Source organism: Trichechus manatus, unplaced genomic scaffold, assembly GCF_000243295.1.
Source record: "Trichechus manatus latirostris isolate Lorelei unplaced genomic scaffold, TriManLat1.0 scaffold00128, whole genome shotgun sequence".
In the NCBI taxonomy this organism is placed as follows: Eukaryota; Metazoa; Chordata; class Mammalia; order Sirenia; family Trichechidae; genus Trichechus; species Trichechus manatus.
The window spans coordinates 7,277,453-7,294,746 of record NW_004444064.1 but is presented as its reverse complement, the minus strand read 5'-3'; the positions used below and the strand labels follow the sequence as shown (position 1 = coordinate 7,294,746).

Genomic DNA, 17,294 nt, shown 5'->3' with positions numbered 1-17,294 from the left:
GTTGTGAGCCATAGGGTTTTCATTGGCTGGTTTTAGGAAGTAGATCACCAGACCTTTCTCCTAGTCTCTCTTAGTTTGGAAGCGCCACTGAAACCTGTCCACCATGGATGACCCTGCTGGTATTTGAAATACTGGTGGCACAGCTTCCAGTATCATAGCAACACAAAAGCCATCACAGTACAACAAGTCGCTGTTGTAAAGGGCTGGGTGGACCAGTGAGCCCTTCTCAGGAGACTTTCTGCACTGAGGGAAACAACAGCAGGACTCTTCAGCTTTGTCATGACTCTAAGCTGTTCACCTTCAGAGTCCAGCCTGCAGCCCTTCATCTGGCGAGGCTGGTGAGGGTCCTGGCAGCAGGCCACAAGAGCCTGCTGTGCCTGTTCGACCAGGCGGGATGGGACGGGAGGAAGATGGCATCCATGGTGGGAGTGGGCACTGTCTCCTGGGAGGAGCCACAGTGGGGTCCCTTAGATGGACAGGACCTCACCACTGTGGGTGTCCTCTGTATGCCTGCCCTAAGAAGAAGGCCAGAGAAAGCCTTATGCTGTTCTCAGCGGGGTTTATAAAGAGCAAAAACATGGACTGGGTAAGGGTCATCAGTGCTGCTCTGTGGTCAAGTTGTCTCTGAGAGGGTGAGACACTTTCGCCTCCCTTCAGGTTCATCTTCTCTGGGTTCAACAGCACAGCAAGCTGTCCCTGCAGGATCTACAGATGCCAAATGGTCCTGCACATGTCTCACCAGAAGCCCCCAGACTGGGCTGGGCTGGGGCCACCCCGTGACCCACTGGCCCTCTTGTTCCTCAGCTGGAGTGCAGGTCTCGCCTCCTTTCCAGAACTCATCGGTAGGGTTGTCTCCAGGATGAAATAGGCGCTGATCTCATGCCCTGACTCATTTCCCTCCAGCCCCCTTTGTGTACATGGGTACAAAGTTGTTCCTATCTCATGGAAGCACAATGGAATGGAATGTTCTAGGAGGTGGTGAAATGTGTTGTCCATGGACTTCCCTGTTTCCTGGAAAAGCAACCCTGGCCCTTGGGAGCCCTCCAACGAGTAAGGCTGGCCGAGGCTGCAGAGACAGACTCCCAGGGGAGGAGCGCACAAGGGGGGCCCAGGGTGGGCTCAGCTGGACTCAGGGTGGGTGGAGTGCTTTGCGGAGGGAAAATACAAAAACAAATCCCATCGTGTGCTCCTTCTCACCAGTTTTAAAGCAAAACCAACCTTTGTGGTCTCCCGGACATATGGCGACACCGTGCACGAGGAGATGAAACCCTGCCCAGTCTTGTGTCGTCCCCGTGATTGGTTGTGGATCAGACCATTATGATCCATAGGGTTTTCATGAGCTGATTTTCCGAAGTGGATCTCCTTCTGAGAATGCTGGAGAACAAGGGCAGGAGCCTCGATGGTGAAGACACAAACCGGGGAGAGGGGAATGGCCCACTGTGGGGTCCCCATCTCCCACACCCTCTTTGGAGGGCTGAGGGGGTGGGGCCAGGAGACCCTTGGCCACCGTGAGGGGCTGGCTAAGAAAGCATTGAGCCAAACCAAAAACCCAAACCAACTGCCATTGAGTCAACTTCAACTCATGGCGACCCCATGTGTGTCAGAGCAGAACTGTGCTCCACAGGGTTTTCAGTGGCTGATTTTTCAGAAGTAGATTACCAGGCCTTTCTTTCAAGGTACCTTTGGGTAGACTCAAACCTCCAACCTTTCAGTTGGCAGCCGAGCGTGTTAACTATTTGCACCACCCCCGGGCTCCTGCCCTGCGGCTGTTGTTGCTGGAAGCCACCATCGAGTCGGCCGCCACCACGTGGTGACCCCATGCACAATGGGATCAGACCGTGGTGACACATACGGTTTTTGTTGGCTGATTTTCAGAAGTAGATTGCCAGGCCTTTCTTCTGAGGCACCTCTGGATGAACTAGAACCACAGCCTTTCAGTTAGCAGCCAAGCACATTAATTGTTTGCACTACCAGGGACTCCAAAGTATTTAGAGTTGGTCTCGAGCCTTGGCCGACTATGGGGACTACAGGATGATGGGTGGGGAAGGGGGTGCGCCATTTTTGTGGAGTGCCACAGAAGCAAGCTTGGAGCAACCAGTTGTCCTGCAACTTTGGCCAGTGTTGAAGAGGACCACAAGACCTGTTTCTGGGAAAACCAGCAGCCGTGGTCTGCACAGGACAGAAGTTGGATAGGGGACAGAAGAAAGTTCTCCTACCCCACCCCTACCTTTTCCAGCAGAAGCTCACTGAAGTTCTTTCCAGGTTGGTATCACTCAAAGGCCACACGCTGAGTGATGAGTTTAGAGAAGCATCAAGAGTGAAGCAGCGTCAGGATTCAAACCCGGCTCCTTGTAACCCCAGGTGCCCACTCTGCCACCTGCTTCCCGCCCACTGAACAGCCCTGCTCTCTTTCTTTCTGTTCCCAAAGCTGCATTTTGTACTGACCGTGCGTACATAATGCAAGAGCCAGAGTGGAAATTTTCTTCTTGCGAGCTCTTCCTCCTTCTGCATGACCTCATCTCCCTGGAGAGGCTGCTGGATGGGGGTCTGCCCGTTGTGGCCACTAGGGGCTGGCACCACCGGGCTGGCCTGCCAGGGACAGGGGCTGGGCTTGGCCAAGTCTGCCTGGAGCCCCGAGGCAGGCTGCCCCCTGGGAGGGGAGCCTGGTGTGGAGGCAAGGAGGGGACGGCTGCCCCAGCACCGCTTTCTCGTGGGCTTGCCTCGGAGGAGGTCCCAGTGGACTCTTAACACTGCCGCTGAGACCAGCCCCACAGCCTGCGTGGAAGCCTGCTGACCTTTCCTTTCCGTAGTCTATCCTGGATCGATCACCGGAGCAGACAGGGAGGGCTCGTCCACAGCGCACTGTTTCTTTGTGTCCAGCTTGCTTCCCGGTGGCGGGGAGCCAACGCGGATGCCTGGGGTAGTGGTGACTGCTTTAATCAGACATCCTTGCAAGTCAGCTTCAAGGCCCGATTCAAAGACCTGGATTCCTATTTCTAAGTGCAAGAGGGACGCTCTTCCCCCCTTCTGAGCAGCCTGGCCTGTAGCTTTGTGTCTACTGGGGCCCCATTCATGTTCTCCCCATTTGTAGCTGCTGTTAGCTGTTGTCACTTAGGCCCCCCAGCTCATGGCAACCCCATGCACAATGGAACAAAACACTGCCCAGCCCTGTGCCATCCTCATGATTGCTTGAGGATTGGACCGTTGTGATCCATTTGGTTTTCATGAACTGATTTTCGAAAGTAGGTTGCCAGGCTTTTCTTCCTAGGCCGCCTTAGTCTGAAGGTCTATTAAAACCTATTCAGCATCCTAGCAACACACAAGCCTCCGCTGACAGGTGACGGGTGGTCGCTGCACCTGAGGTGCATTGGCCGGCAATCAAACCAGGGTCTCCCACATGGAAGGCGAGAATTTTACCACTGTACCACCACTGCCTTACTTCCTGTTAGCAAGAACAATGTTAGCATCATTCACAGTTGCCACGGGTTGGATGCTTGCTGTGTGCCCAGCATCCCGCCAAGCACTTTGCCTTTCTTTTCTCGTTTAATCGTCACAGTGACCCTGTGATACCATCATGACCCTCTTTGTGCTAATCAGAAGCCTGCTCACCCATCTGCCTATGTATCCATTAATCCATCCACCGAACAGATATTTAGACTCCTGGGTGGTGCAAACGGTTAAACACTTGACTACTAGCTGAAAGGCTGGCCGTTCGAACCCACCCAGAGGTGCCTCGGAAGACAGGCCTGGTGATCTGCTTCCAAAAGGTCACAGCCTTGGAAATCTTATGGAGCAGTTCTACTCTGTACACATGGGGTCACCATGAGCTGGAAATGACTCGGTGGCCTCTATGCGGCGCAGCTGAAATTGTGGCTGCTGACTTGGGAATGGAGCATGTCCCCTTGGTAATGGGCAGCCCAACTGGGTCCCAGTTTGCGCATTCATGTGACAAGACGGGTGTTTCCAGCTGGGGGAGGGCAGGTGGTCTTTCCCCTCCGGGCCCTTGTGGGGTGAGTTCAGCAGGCAATCCTCATGACAACCCTGGCGGCGTTGCCCCTCCAGGTCAAGGAGATCCTGATGGCGCTGGGCCTGCTGTCCTGTGTCAACACGCGGACGGGCAGCCTCTCGAGCGGCCAGCGGAAGCGCCTCGCCATCGCCCTGGAGCTGGTCAACAACCCACCTGTCATGTTCTTTGACGAGCCGACCAGGTGGGTCAGCGCAGGGGAACATCTGGGAGGGGCTTTGCTTCCTGCTTGGTGGTTCCCCCATCTCGGCAGCTTCTGGGGGGCCCCCTAACACTAAGTGCTGTCAAGTGACCCCCTGGGAGAGGCCTGCTGTGCTGCTCCCCTCTTTCTGCTTGTGTTCTGGGGTCACAGGGCTGAGGGTCGACTTCCACCTCCGTCTTACTCAAAAGACATCAAGTCCTCGGCTTGTATGGGGAGACCCACGCAGGGTGCTTTCTGTGTGGGGTGGGCCCCGTGGTAAAGTGTCCCCCATAGTAGCGCAGCTGCTCTGAGGGCCTGTGCGCCACAGTGCCCTGGATAAGGGGCCTGGGGTCAGACGTGTTCTGGGAATACTGGATCCTAACGCACCAGACACTGCTTCTAGCACGTTAGAGGCTCAGAGAAGCCCGGACGGAAGACTCTGGTCTCACCTTGCTCGCCCGGCTCTCCGTGCCTACCTGAGCCCAGCCCCTTCTCCCCAAGATGTCTGGTCACCTCCCGTGGACATACGCTGGGACAAGACCCCAGGACTCTGGCTCTGATGCCCACGGGCAGTAACTGGCCATGTCTGTTCCTGACTGTATCATACTTGCCCCTCACAGCAAGTGCAGGACAGCTGGGCAGATGGGCAAGTGGGGACGGGGACCAGTCTTGACTGCCTCTGACTAGTCTCCATGTTGCCAGTTTATGCCCACTCACCCACGCCCCCCTATTCGAGTTAGATTTGGGGAGGAATCTGCGGCCTTCTGCACATGGGGCTCCGCTGTCTTGCTCCCGTTGGCGCCCAGGCCCTGCACAATGCCCAGCCCACAGTGCACAGGACTGAGACAGCCCTGTAAAGATACTTTAGAACAAGGGACTGCAGTGAGCCCCTGAACTAGCACCTTCAGGGCAGAACATCGGTGCCACTGGCGTGGGAGGTTTGGGCTCTGAGGGGTTGCCTGTCACACACTCGGTCACCTCATCTGTCACGGGGAATGGGGGATACAGAGCAGGAGTGGGGCAGGAGGTGCCGAGGAGAGTGAGGGGAGATGAGAGGGCACCCTAGGCCCCAACGAAAGCCCGCAGCGAGCTCCAGGACTCCGCACCCCACGCACAGCGCTTTCTGTGCCCAGAAGAACATCTGCCAGAGAAAGCCCCAGGCTGCAGCTACACCGAGGGCTACCGTCTCTGCTCCCAGCCCTCGGTGCAGGGAGGGGCCAGGGGGCTGTGATGGCCAGACAGCTCCGTCAGCTGGGAGGCCCAGCCGCCTGCCAGGGCAGGTGGGACGCCCCCACCTTTTTCATCCTGGGTCCCTTTGGCAAGAGTTGCAGGGCATTTCCCCATCCTTGTCAAGCATAAAATACCACGTGCATGCTCCCCGCTGGGAGCTCTGGCAGCGAACCAGCAGGTGAAGCAGAGCGGGACCTTGGGAGGGGCCAGCGCAGCCCCAAGTCTCTGCTCCCAACCCCTCCTGGGCCACAGGGTTCCTGGGCCAGTGGCCTTGGACCTGCCGTCCACCGGGTCTCACAGCGCCTTTGACTTGCAGTGGCCTGGACAGCGCCTCCTGCTTCCAGGTGGTCTCCCTGATGAAAGGGCTGGCTCAAGGAGGGCGCTCCATCATCTGCACCATCCACCAGCCCAGCGCCAAGCTCTTCGAACTGTTTGACCAGGTACGCCGGCCTCACCCCACCTGCCCTGGGCTGTCTAGTTCTGCTATGATTAAAAAAAAAACAATCAGTTGGCATCCAGTCGCCTCTGCTCCTAGTGACTCCCTGTGCATCAGAATAGAACTGTGCTCCATAGGGTTTTCGTGGCTGATTTTTCAGAAGTAGATCACCAGGCTTTTCTTCCAAGGCACCTCTGGGAGGACTTGAACTGCTAACCTTTTGTTTAGCAGCTGAGTGCCTGAACTGTTTGCACCAACTTAATGGCAACTGTTTTGTTTTTTTTTGGGGGGGAGGTTGCTAATCAGCCCAAATGGAAACAAATCCAAAGTACGCACTGCCCTGGGTTATTCCTCGTGGGGTATTGGCATTTTTGAGTGGTCCCAGTGTTATGTTTTATTGCGCTTAGGAATTATAAGCAGCTAGGGTGGCTGGGGGCGTAGGAAGAACTGGGCAGTGTCCTCTCTCTGCCACTGCTGGAGGCCATATGATCCGGGGAAGTTACTAACATTGCTAAGACTCCATTCCCTCACCTGTTAAAGTGGAAGGAAATACCTGTTTTACAAAACTAAGTGACAGGTTACAATATTTGTACAGTAGGCTCCATTTTATAAATCTTAGGTTTTGATTATTACGAACAGCAACAAAAAAAAAAAAATCCCAAAGGATGAAATGTGTATAGCTCCAAAATCTTTTCTAACAGGCAGTTGTTGGGTTGCACGTCTTCAAGTCAATTCTGACTCACAGCGACCCGATAGGACAGAGTGGCACTGCCCCATAGGGTTTCCAAGCCTGTAAATCTTTACAGAAGCAGACTGCCACATCTTTCTCCCAAGAATGGGCTGGGGGGGTTCGAATCGCAGACCTTTCGGTTAGCAGCCCAGCGCTTCACCACTGTGCCATCAGGGCTCTTTAGCAGGTGGCCAGTGACAAAAAAAGAAAAAGCATGATCTCTTGCTGTATATCTTCAGTCCTCCCTGTCTCGTCGTGGATTTCCCTTTCAACTTTAACAGAGTGCTGGGGAGGTAGCTTAAAGCTCAAAAGAGAGGCAGAGAAAGCCAGAGTGAGAGAGACAGAGAGAGAGATTGAGAGAGATGATAAGAGAGAGACAGAGAGAGAGAGGGCAAGAGACAGAGATAGACATAGAGCAAGAGAGACAGAGACAGAGAGAGAGAGACTGACATTGACTGAGAGTTCCTGTTGCTTTATGGAGGAAGGCAGGGGTTGATGGTTTTCCTCTCGTTTTTTTTCTCCAGCTTTACGTCCTAAGTCAAGGACAGTGTGTGTATCGGGGGAAAGTCTCCAATCTGGTCCCTTATCTGAGGGATTTAGGCCTGAACTGCCCGACCTACCACAATCCAGCAGATTTTGGTAAGTGGAACCTTGACCCGCCGGAAGGAAAAGGCTGGGGCTCTTGCCTGCTCTCTGTGGGTGTCCACTTGTCCCTTGGCTCAGATTCAGGAATTACTTGAATCTCCCACAAATGGCTCAGGTGCCATCTTGTGGTGGAGTTTCCAAGAACAGGAAAGAAGATTCATTTCCTCCAGATAAAAATATCCAAGAACCATAATAAGGGAGCTCCATGTTATAAAACAAGTTGTCATTGAGTCGATTCCGACTCATAGAGAGCCTACAGGACAGTAAAACTGCCCCATAGGGTTTCTAAGGCCGTAATCTTTATGGAAGCAGACTGCCACATCTTTCTCCTGTGGAGCTGCTGGTGGGTTCAAACCGCTGACCTTTCAGTTAGCAGCCGAGCACTTAACCACTGCACCACTAGGGCTCCTCAGCTGCATGTTAAGGGCAACATTTCCTAACACATTTCTTTATTAGTCCTCCAGTTCAGTGGAAGTTTTCTCAGAAAACCCATTGCCATCGAGTCGATTCCAACTCCTAGCGACCCTATAGGACAGAGTAGAACTTCCCTGTAGGGTTTCCAAGGAGCAGCTGGTGGATTCGAACTGCCGACCTTTTTGTTAGCAGCCGAGCTCTTAACCACTGAGCCACCAGGACTCCATTTCTAAAAAGAAAAATAAAACATTGTACTTTGCTTTAGGCGGCCTTTTTTACATTAACGGGGACATGAAGATGGTGATTTAAATTTTGACGGAGCATTTAACAAACAGATAAAAACAAGGTGGCCGTTGGAGTCCAGAGATTGAGTTAATAACCTGAGCTCCCGTCCCTTGAAACAGAGGCCCCGGGGTTGGCTGGCCTCCGGGCTTCGCAACGTTCTAATCACTGCTGCAAACCAATCAAAAGCCAGTTACCATGGAGTCGACTCCAGCTCCTGGTGACCCCGCGTGTATCAGAGTAGAACTGTGCTCCACAGGGTTTCCAATGGCTGATTTTTCAGAAGTCGATCGCTAGTCCTATCTTCTGAGGTGCCTCTGGGTGGACTTGAACCTCCAACTTTCAGTTAGCACCCCCCAGGGACTCTGCTGCTGGTATAATGCTCACCATAGTTACAGCTCAAACCCCTGACGCCATCATTGTGGCCCAGGGTTCTGTCTTTGGTGTCTTTTCTTCCTGGTCCATATTCACTCAGCCATGAAACATCACTTATGCCAGTGACCACCCAATCTCTGGCGCCAGCACCCACTTCTCTGCTTCATACTCCCCAGCACATCTATCAGCACAATCTAGAATCTCTTCATATACAGGGTCTCCAAAACCAAGCTCACTCTCTTCCTCCTGTCACATCTGCTGCTGTCCTTCTGTGCTCCTGGTCTCAATTAATGTTGTTAGTTACTGTTGAGTTGGCCCCCAACTCATGGCTTCCCCATGCGCAACGGAAGGAAATTTCTGCCCAGTCCTGCACCATCCCCATGATCGATTGTGGATGAGACCATTGTGACCCTTAGGGTTTTTATTGGCTGATTTTCAGCAGTAGATCACCAGGCCTTTCTTCCTAGTCCTTCTCAGTCTGGAAGCTCCGATGAAACCTGTTCAGCATCATAGCAACGCACAAGCCTCCACTGACAGATGGGTGGTGTCTGTGCATGAGTTGCACTGGCTGGGAATCAAACCCAAGTCTCCCGCGTGGAAGGCGAGAATTCTACCACTGGACCACCAACTCCTTGATCTCGATCTCAGTTGAGAGCATCCTCCTTTGCCCAGCTCTCTGAGCAGGGTGACGTCCCTCCTGACTTTTCATACTTACTAGATAGCCAAGCGTTTTCATTCCCCAGTATCCCTCTTGGCCACCTTGCTTGGAGTCCAAGCCTTTGTCATTGCCATCCCCTCCTCCTTGGTCTTTCTGCCACTGTCCTTTCCTGCTCAGTTGTTTTTCTTAAAAACATCTGGACTTGCAACTCCCAGGAGTCCATATCTTCTACACTGTTTCCCATATGGTGTCCCACAAGACACTGTTCCAGGGGATGCTTCTCACTCACAAGAAGTAGGCTATGAGGGGAGGAGAGGAGGCAGTCAGCTGGAAGGAGGTGAGGTTGAGAGAGAGCCTCGCCTAAAAGGGAAGACTTGAGCTTGCGGAACGCCCAGTGGGAAGGATCTCTTTGATAGCATCCTGTTGATCCCAAGGAGAAGAAGGGGCAGTTGGTGACATGGTACTCCTGAGAAGGGGGAGGAGGAGACCCTACGCCTGCAAGGAGATGAGACCTTAGAGGGAGAACGGACAGGAAGGAAAAGAAATAGCGTGCATGGACATCAGGAGAGACCCTGGAAAGATGAGGGTGTTCCCTTCTGGGGGCTTTGACTTCCTCTGTGAGGACAGGAGTCCAGGGCGTCTGAAGGGAGGGCAGGAGGCGAGGGGAGGGTAGCAGGTGTGAAACAGCAGTGGTGTGAATATCAGGGCAGCACGCAGAGATGGCCTGCAGTGGTGAGGGCGTCTCTGAGGGCGTTGATGATGAGTTTCTTAGTGGGCTGAGGCATCCTGGTTTGTGACTTTCTTGGGCGTGCTTGGCTGCCCCGATGCAGGCTCCAGGAAAGCAGAGAGCTGGTTTTGACAGAGAGGTGTGACAAAAAGACGAGGGGACAAGGGAGACTGGAAGTTAGCAAGAGTGTCATTGGAGGGAAGGAAGTGGGTAAAGGAGAGGGCAGATCAGATGGAGGACTGGAAGAGCCGTCGTCATGGGAGTGGCTGACCAGGCCAGCTGGCTGGAGAGGATGTGATGTCACGGGCAGAGTTAGTGATTTTGGAGGGGGTGTAAGCTGAGTGATGCCTGGGGTAAACGAGTGATGGTGGGAGCAAGTGGTGAGAGTGGAGGAGGAAGGGGGATACTCCGTGGGGACCCGAGAGGTGTTGGCAGATCTTTCTATGACCTCGGAGTCACTGGGGTGCCAAGCAGCCCTCCTGACCCCAGGTACTCTGTGGCCCTGTGGAGCGGCCACTATCCCCATCACTCACACCTGCTAAGGTGCAGGTTCTTCTAACAAGAGTCCTGCTTGCCTCCCCAGCACCAACCATCACATTGCCGTAGTAGGTAATAAATATCAGATGGGTGAATGCGTTCATAGGTGCGTGAGCAGATGACTCCTCCGACTCTCTGACTTCATAGCACACCTTTGCGTTTTCTGCTTCCCAACATGCTCAGTGGCCTTGCTGCGGTTTTAGAGTCTAACATGGGTTGATATGTGATTTTGACATCATGCTTAACATGTGGCATCTGCATAATCATGTGAAATGATTCCTGCTTGTGTCTTTTCCCCACAATAATTACTTTAATAATGCAAAATCAGGAATTCCTGGGTAGTGCAAACAGCTCACAGCACTCATGCTTGGCCGCTAATGGAAAGGTTGGAGGTTCGCGTCCGCCCAGAGGCAGAAGAAAGGCCTGGCAATCTACTTCCAAAAAAGCAGCCATTGAAAACGCTATAGAGCTCAGTTCTACTCTGGCGCACATGGGTCACCATGGGTCACGGTCAACTCGATGGCAACTGGTTTTTTGGTTAGTGGTGAAAGGAAGACAACCCACCATGCATATTAGCAATGTCAGCACACCCACCTTGCCGGGGGCCTGGGACTGACCCGCATCTGTGTTCTGTTCAGTCATGGAGGTTGCGTCTGGGGAATACGGCGATCAGAACAGCCGCCTGGTGAGAGCTGTTCGGGAGGGCATGTGTGACGCCGACTACAAGAGAGACCTTGGGGGCGATGCTGAGGTGAACCCTTTTCTTTGGCACCGGCCCTCTGAAGAGGTAAAGCAGGCAAAACGATTAAAGGGGTTGAGAAAGGTAATGCAAATCCCTTAACTGCCCCGGAGAGCTGCATGCTGCATTTAGCACCTGGCTGCATGAGTCTCCTTCTTAGCAAAGATGCAGTGGACCCGGGGGTGGAGTTTCACCTCGTTTCCGTTCTTGGCTATGCTCTTAGGATTCCACTTCCATGGAAGGCTGCCACAGCTTCTCGGCCAGCTGCCTCACCCAGTTCTGCATTCTCTTCAAGAGGACATTCCTCAGCATCATGAGGGACTCGGTAAGGGTGCTTCACACTACCCTCTCATGACCAAGGACATGGTCATGACCACCGAACTGTTGGATTGTTTTTCCTCCATTTGTATTATTCAGCTTTCTCTCTGGTATGCTGCAGTAACAAACAATCCCAGCATCTCAGTGTCCACAACAGCAAATATTTATGTCTTGCGCGTGTTATATGTTGGTGGCTGTGGGTTGGTTGTGGCTGTGCTCATGTGTCTTCTCATTCTGGGACCCAGAATAAAGGAACGCCTCCTTTCTGGAACATGCTTTTCTCACGGCAAAGGGAAAGGGCAAGAGAGGAACCAAGTGGCGGCCCTGAAGCCTTCTGCTCAAAGGTTCCACTGGCCAAAACAAGTCATATGGGCAGTCCTGACACAGGGGAGTGAGGGAGTATATTCCTCCTTCAATAAAAAGCACTGCAGGTCACTAGGCAAGGGACTGAGTATATAATCCCTTGCAGGAAAGGAGGCAGCGAATAATTGATAATGGGGAACCATAATAGTACCCACCATTGAACATGAACAATCTGGCCACCAGCCTAGGCCCTAATTTGAAGACTTCAGAGCTCTTCAAGGGTGGGCCTTTGGTCTGTCCATCCTTTGCCTCCCTCCCCACCATCCTACCTCCTCTGAAGGTAGACTACCCTCATTGGTTTGTCATTTTTGAAAGGAATTTAACAAAGGATAACAATGACTTCTGTTTTAACAGCCACACATTTCTTCCCTGTGTGTGTGTGTGTCCATGCATGTACTTGAAATGGTTTCGGGTTCGGCGCTTGTTTTTCTGGAGGAGAGGGGCAGGATGAAGCATGAGATCTGTTATTACAGAGCTCAGGTCCCAGGGCTTCTGAAGGCCTTGGCCTCGTTGCTCTTGTGGAACATCCGGCCCCAACTTCCCTGTACACTGGGTGAGAACTGTGTTTGCCTCCAGGTTCTGACACACCTGCGGATCACCTCGCACATTGGAATCGGCCTTCTCATTGGCCTGCTGTACCTGGGGATTGGGAATGAAGCCAAGAAAGTCCTCAGCAACTCTGGCTTTCTCTTCTTCTCCATGCTTTTCCTCATGTTCGCTGCCCTCATGCCCACGGTTCTCACGTGTGAGTGACGACCTCCGACCCTCTTCTTCATTATCTGTGGTTCCTAGCCACAAATGGGGACTGAGGTCATAGCTTGATCAATGGGTGAATTTTCTGAAAGCATGGTGTCTTCATTTATGAATACCATCTTTTTTGTTCACAGATGTGGGTATTGTTATCTTTGCTCTTAGACGAGAAAATGCACTGTTTAAGCGAAAGGAATGAATTGCTAATGGAAGATTTTTGAGGATAGTGGAAAGGCTGATGGGGAGATATTTCTGAAAGGTGCATTAATCAGGAGTCCCTCAAATTCTACTACTTAAGCATTCCCTACCTCAGTTATGGGGGCGGTGATGGCTTGGTGGTAGAATCTTCACCTTCTGTGCAGGAGACCCAGGTTTGATTCTTGGCCAACATCTCTTATGCAGCCACCACCCATCTGTCAGTGGAGGCTAGTATGTTGCGATGACGCTGAGTAGCTTTCAGCAGAGCTTCTAGACTATGATGGACTCGGAGGAAAGGCCTGGCAATCTACTTCCAAAAACTGCCTGGTGAAAACCCTATGGATCACAGCGGTCTGATCCACAACTCGTCATTGGGATGGCGCAAGACCAGGCAGCTTTTTGGTCTGTCGTGCATGGGGTTGCTGAATCCGGGGCAACCGACAACAACAACAACAGTTCAGTTATTAAAATAGTCCTGGTATGGCCAGCTTTGTGAGCGGGTAAAGCTCTTATAGACAGATTTCCATGTAATTCTAATTTGCTCACAAAGTAGGCTTCCCTTAGTCACTTGGAAAGTTCATCGCGTAGATGTTCTTCACTCGACCCTGCTCAGTGACTCTTCAGGCTATAAAACGGTTGGCAGTTCTTCCAGGCTGGCGATGGTGATGTTATGTGCTGATGAGTCAATTCTGACTGATAGCGACCCTATAGGACAGAGTAGAACTGCCCCCATGGGGTTTCCTAGCCTGAAATCTTTATGGGAGCAGATAGCCAGGTCTTTTTTCTCCCATGGAGCAGCTGGTGGGTTTGAACCACCAGCCTTTCAGTTAGCAGCCAAACCCTTAACCATTGCAAGACCAGGGCTCCTTTCCAGCCTGGTAAATGTTTCATATCTTCTTGCTCAAGCTCTAAGTGCTTCAAGCATTGTAAGGCCCACACTGAGACGTAGGCCAGAATGGGGTTAGGACCAGTTCAGCATAAGACTGCCGCGTTTAAATATTTGGCACCCAGGCCTGTCTGCTTGAACCGAAGTTTTTCATTTTCCTCTTCTCTCAGTTCCTCTGGAGATGGGGGTATTTCTTCGGGAGCACCTGAATTACTGGTACAGCCTGAAGGCTTACTACCTCGCCAAGACCATGGCTGATGTCCCCTTCCAGGTATGTGGTGAAAGAGGGTGTCGCTTGGAGAGTTCTTCATTTATATAGAGCAGGGTGGGGGACCTTGATTTCCATGAGACGGGCCGGCTGAGGGATGCAGCAGCGTGGCACGGCTTTCTCAATGGTGGGCCTTCCCTGGACCCGCAGTGAAGCATGCGCTGCCCAGGAACTGAGAGGTTTGTGGGGCGGCAGTGCCCCGCCTGTCGTGAGCTGGGCTGAGTGCTGTGGTGACGTGCTCTGTGTCCCCAGATCATGTTCCCAGTGGCCTACTGCAGCATCGTGTACTGGATGACCTCGCAGCCATGTGATGCCGTACGCTTCGTCCTGTTCGCTGCTCTAGGCACCATGACATCGCTCGTGGCCCAGTCCCTGGGCCTGCTCATCGGGGCTGCGTCCACATCCCTCCAGGTACTGGCTGAGGGACGCTGCGGGCCAGGCCCTCCTCCCTGGACCCCTCCTCCCCTTCTGCCCTGAACTTCCTAGCCTGGCTTTCTGAGGCTGTTCCCATGGGAAGCAATCATGTTGTCTTGGACAATCAGGATTGGCAAATGTACAATGAGTAACTACAGGTGCCCTTAAAGCCAGTTGACATCAAGTCAGCTCAGACTTACGGTGACCCCATGTGTGTCTGAGTAGAACCGTGCTCCAAAGTGTTTCCAGTGGCTGATTTTTGAGAATTAGATTGCCAGACCTTTCATCCGAGGTGCCTCTGGACTTGAACCACCAACCTTTTGGTTAGCAGCCAAGCACCTTAACCATTCGCACCAGCCAGACCCATTGCTGTCGGGTCAATTCTGACTCCAGGGACTCCCAAAACCAAAAACCCAAACCAAATGCCATCAAGTTGATTCCGGCTCATGTCAACCCATGTGTTACAAAGTAGAACTGCTCTGTAGGGTTTTCTTGGCTGTGATCTTTACGGAAGCAGATCGCCAGGCCTTCCTTCCGTGGTGCCACTGGGCGGGTTCAAACCACCAACCTTTATGTAGTAGTCGAGCACAAACCATTTGCGCCACCCAGGGACCGCCGGGACTCCGTTACGTGGCACTTTCTGCAGGCCAGGTGCTGTTTTCGGGGTTTTTCACGTAACTCACCTATTCCTGATCACATCCCACGGGTCAGGTGCTGTACTATCCCCACTTCACAGGTGGGAAGACTGAGGCCCAGAGCGCTGATGCAGTTTGGTCAGGGTCACACGCCTGTGTTTTGCTGCCTCCGTGTGATCCACGCAGCCATCCTCAGACCCTCCCCGTGGCACTCACACACCCCACACACACCCCTGCCAAGCCCCACATGCCGCTTCCTCCTCCTCCTGGCCTCCGAGACTCCTGGAACCACTCCCGGCCCCCAGCATCCCAAACCCACGTGGGTTTCCAATTGTTCACCTCTGTGCCCCTTCCTCTTTAACCACAAGGATGTTCAGACCAATCCTATCCTCTTAAAAAAGAAACAAAAAACTGAAGCATTCTTTGGTGAAGGAGGACACCTGGGGCCCTCTGCCCCCCACCCTCGTAGTGTGCCCATGCTCCCGTTTCATCTCCACAATCCATTCCGAATGAGCCACTTAACCTGCAGGGCCTCAGCTGCCCATCCGTAAATGGGAATCACGTAGGATTGCCGTGAGGTCCTGGATGGCGCCAACACTTTGTGCTCAAATACTAGCCTAAATGTTGGCAGTTTGAACTCACCCTGTGAAGAAAGGCTTGGCGATCTGCTTTCCTAAAGATCACAGCCAAGAAAACCTTATGGAGCAGTTCTACTCTGTAACACATGGGGTCGCCATGAGTCGGAATTGCCTCTACAGCAACAGGTTTGGTTTTGGGGTTTGGGGTTGTGGTGAGGACTAAATACGACACCCCACGACAGGTGCTCAGACCCACGGTCAGCACCCAGGAAATGGTGCTCCTTACTCCTCCTTACATAATGCCCACCGTTCCCCTCACTATGGCCTCCCTTGCAGAGTCTCCTCAATGCCTTGCCCAGAGGAGGGCCTCAGTCCATCTTTGTCAGGAGTCAGGTACCACACGGCTTTTACAGAAGTAGGGCGGGGCTCTCCTGTGGTCTGTGCTGGTCTTAGCAAGCCAGCTGGGAGGAGCATTTTCCTCCCTGGGTCTGATGTGCTCTCACGGCAAGGTTGCTCCTCCAGACCTTGCCCCTGAGGGAGGGCCCCCTCGCTTGCCCTCCTGCCCCATATCTCTGCCTGAGAGCTTTCCTCGTGTTGGCAGGTTGCTGGTTTCATGTCTTAGGGGCAGGCACTTTATCTAGTTTAACCCCGTCTCCAAGGCCCAGCACAGTGCCTGGCACATACCAGGCATTTCACAAGGGTTTGCTGCCCAAACTGTGCAGGCATTTCTCTCCGAGGTTTCCTAACCCTTCTCCACACAGCCACCCTCGGGACACCCCACGGACCGCAGGACACAGTCCTTGCTGTGAGCACAGCATAGCAGACGCGCCATGCTCTGGCCCTGGGAGCTGCTTGGTTCACTCTGCCCCATGCCCCACCACCAGCTATGCTCAGAGATTCCCACCGATGGGCACCTCACATCTGCAGTCCTTTGTTCTCTCTGCTCCCTCAGCCTGGCGTGCCCGGGACTGCCTGGAGAGCTACCACCCACCCACGAAGGTGCAACTTCTCCTCACCCACTCAATGACACCTTCCAGAGAGCCAGCCCAACCGGCCCTGGGGAGACTTGCCAGCTCTCCTTTGAGGCTTCACTATACTCACAGCACCATCTGTGATGTTCCTGTTTACAGGCCTGCACACCCATAAACCATACACACACACTCACACACTCACACCCACAAACCACACACACTCACACTCACACCACTTACACCTACCTACAAAACGCACACTCACACACACGGTTACACACACATGCTCACACTCATATACTCACGTACGCACTAGGCACTCACACACGGTCACACTTAAACACACACACTCACACACATACACACCACAACATCTCACTAGATTTTTGTCTCACTTTAAAGACGAGGGTTGCTGTGGTGATGGTGTTAATTTCTCCTGTGGCTCGCTCGCACTCCAGTGGTGGAGACGTAGAGGAGGAACCAAAATCTCTTTAATCCATTCATTCTGGAAATACAGGCTGAGGGCCTACCACGAGCCAAGTACTGTTCTTTGAAACTTGGGGGCCAGTGCTGAGAAGTCCCACCTTTGAGGTGTGTCCATTCTCGTGGGTCTCCAGCGGGAATAACCGTCAGCCTGGCTTAAGGACAGCATCCAAGGGTTCTCCCACCCGGCCACCTGGGGTCTAACGGAGGCTCGTTGGGGACTTTCGATGGGTGTCACAGCAGAGTAGACAGCTGTGCATCTGTCTCCAGGTGGGGGGCGGGGCCTTCAGATGTGGTGACGCCACTTAATTGTCAGCTTCTCAGGGAGACACTGTCTCCTGTGCTTAATTAAGCGCGCCTAATTACCGTGCCCAGAAGACCCTACCCCAGTGCTTCAGTAGAAGATTTACTTTTTTTTTTTTTTTTTTTGGTTTTTAATCCTTCTCTGGCCT

The 17,294-nt window shown here is 53.0% G+C and overlaps 1 protein-coding gene across 1 annotated transcript in view; it reads left to right on the top strand.

The window, feature by feature from the left end:
- Window positions 1–17,294, top strand: part of ABCG1 (ATP binding cassette subfamily G member 1) — an 83,793-nt gene that overhangs the window by 62,512 nt on the left and 3,987 nt on the right. The window contains exons 5-12 of the mRNA XM_023739093.1: window positions 4,063–4,208; window positions 5,752–5,875; window positions 7,126–7,240; window positions 10,878–11,062; window positions 11,202–11,303; window positions 12,236–12,404; window positions 13,664–13,764; window positions 14,014–14,172. Of these exons, the coding sequence (XP_023594861.1) occupies window positions 4,063–4,208; window positions 5,752–5,875; window positions 7,126–7,240; window positions 10,878–11,062; window positions 11,202–11,303; window positions 12,236–12,404; window positions 13,664–13,764; window positions 14,014–14,172 (1,101 nt within the window). The remainder of the gene's footprint in view (window positions 1–4,062; window positions 4,209–5,751; window positions 5,876–7,125; window positions 7,241–10,877; window positions 11,063–11,201; window positions 11,304–12,235; window positions 12,405–13,663; window positions 13,765–14,013; window positions 14,173–17,294) is intronic.